The 1,187-nt window shown below is 39.8% G+C and overlaps 1 protein-coding gene across 1 annotated transcript in view; it reads left to right on the top strand.

Annotated features, from left to right (window-relative positions):
- Positions 1-26: 26 nt before the first annotated feature.
- The window catches only part of LOC119417861 (EH domain-containing protein 3), a 21,717-nt gene continuing 20,556 nt past the window's right edge, over positions 27-1,187 (top strand). Inside the window, exon 1 of the mRNA XM_037685115.1 lies at positions 27-438. Coding sequence (XP_037541043.1) covers positions 231-438 — 208 coding nt within the window. The 5' untranslated portion in view covers positions 27-230. The remainder of the gene's footprint in view (positions 439-1,187) is intronic.

The following is a 1,187-nucleotide window of genomic DNA, read 5'->3' as shown; positions in this document are numbered from 1 at the left end:
GATAGATAGATAGATAGATAGATAGATAGATAGATAGATAGATAGATCTAACTCCATCATATGTAGAAATTTCCCTCTTTAATCTTAATCCTCATAGAAGTAATTTATTTCCTCAGGGAATAACATTTCCAGGCTCTCAGGTTAGTAAAAAACAACACAAGCCGAGCACTTGTTTTTTACACCATTATCACATATTTATTAACTAGTCCAACCATAAGTGCACAGCAGCAATGTTCAGCTGGCTTGGAACGGATGACAGGAGGAAGAAAGAGCCAGAAGTCTTCCAGACGGTCAGCGATGGACTGAAAAAACTCTACAAAACCAAACTCCTGCCTCTGGAGGAGAGCTACAAGTTCCACGAGTTCCACTCTCCGGCCCTGGAGGACGCCGACTTTGACAACAAGCCTATGGTCCTGCTTGTGGGACAGTACTCCACCGGCAAGACGAGCTTCATTCGGTGAGAAAACTGCACCTGTGTGCTCATTTATACTTGGAATGAGCTGCGTTTGGAGATGAAAGTGGCACACACAGAAAGACATGAGACACGAGCTGCCAGAAAGATTAACAAGGGGAGTGGCAGACACACCCAAGATGACGTACTCGTACACAAAAAACACAGTGAACAGTATGAAAAGATTAAGTCCTCAGCTTTCAAGGAACCACACCTCATCAAGCTTTATTGACTCCATAAAAAGTTAGTTTTGCATCACGCACTCACAAATTTGCTGCATAAGGAGGCACCGTTTCCCTCCACAGTGACATGTGTGTGTTTTTGTTAAAGAGAGTGACAGATGGACATTATCTGCTTCAGACAGATGCAGCTTCTTCACTTGGAAAATAAAAATGTTCTGGTTTAAGTTTGGGAATATGTTCATTTTAATGGACACTTAATTGAAAGTTGTAGCTCTTGAACAAAACAATAGTTGGATATACAACCTGAGTACGATGTGGAAACCCTGAGACTTCTTATTGTCCTTTAAACTAACAAGAAAAAACAACAAATGTTGGTATTGTCTTATTTACTTTACTTTGTGTAAAAATATTTAAACAACAAAATTATTTAGGTTTGTTAATTCCATTGCAGACAAGCTAATGACTATTACCAGTTTTCCCAATAAATACCTTGTTGATGGATTTCTTTGTGTGTGTGTGTGTGTGTGTGTGTGTGTGTGTGTGTGTGTGTGTGT

The sequence above is a fragment of the Nematolebias whitei genome, chromosome 12, assembly GCF_014905685.2.
Source record: "Nematolebias whitei isolate Nwh7 chromosome 12, NemWhi1, whole genome shotgun sequence".
NCBI classification, from domain to species: domain Eukaryota; kingdom Metazoa; phylum Chordata; class Actinopteri; order Cyprinodontiformes; family Rivulidae; genus Nematolebias; species Nematolebias whitei.
The sequence above is the reverse complement of the archived record's forward strand: the minus strand, read 5'-3'. Positions and strand labels throughout refer to the sequence as shown.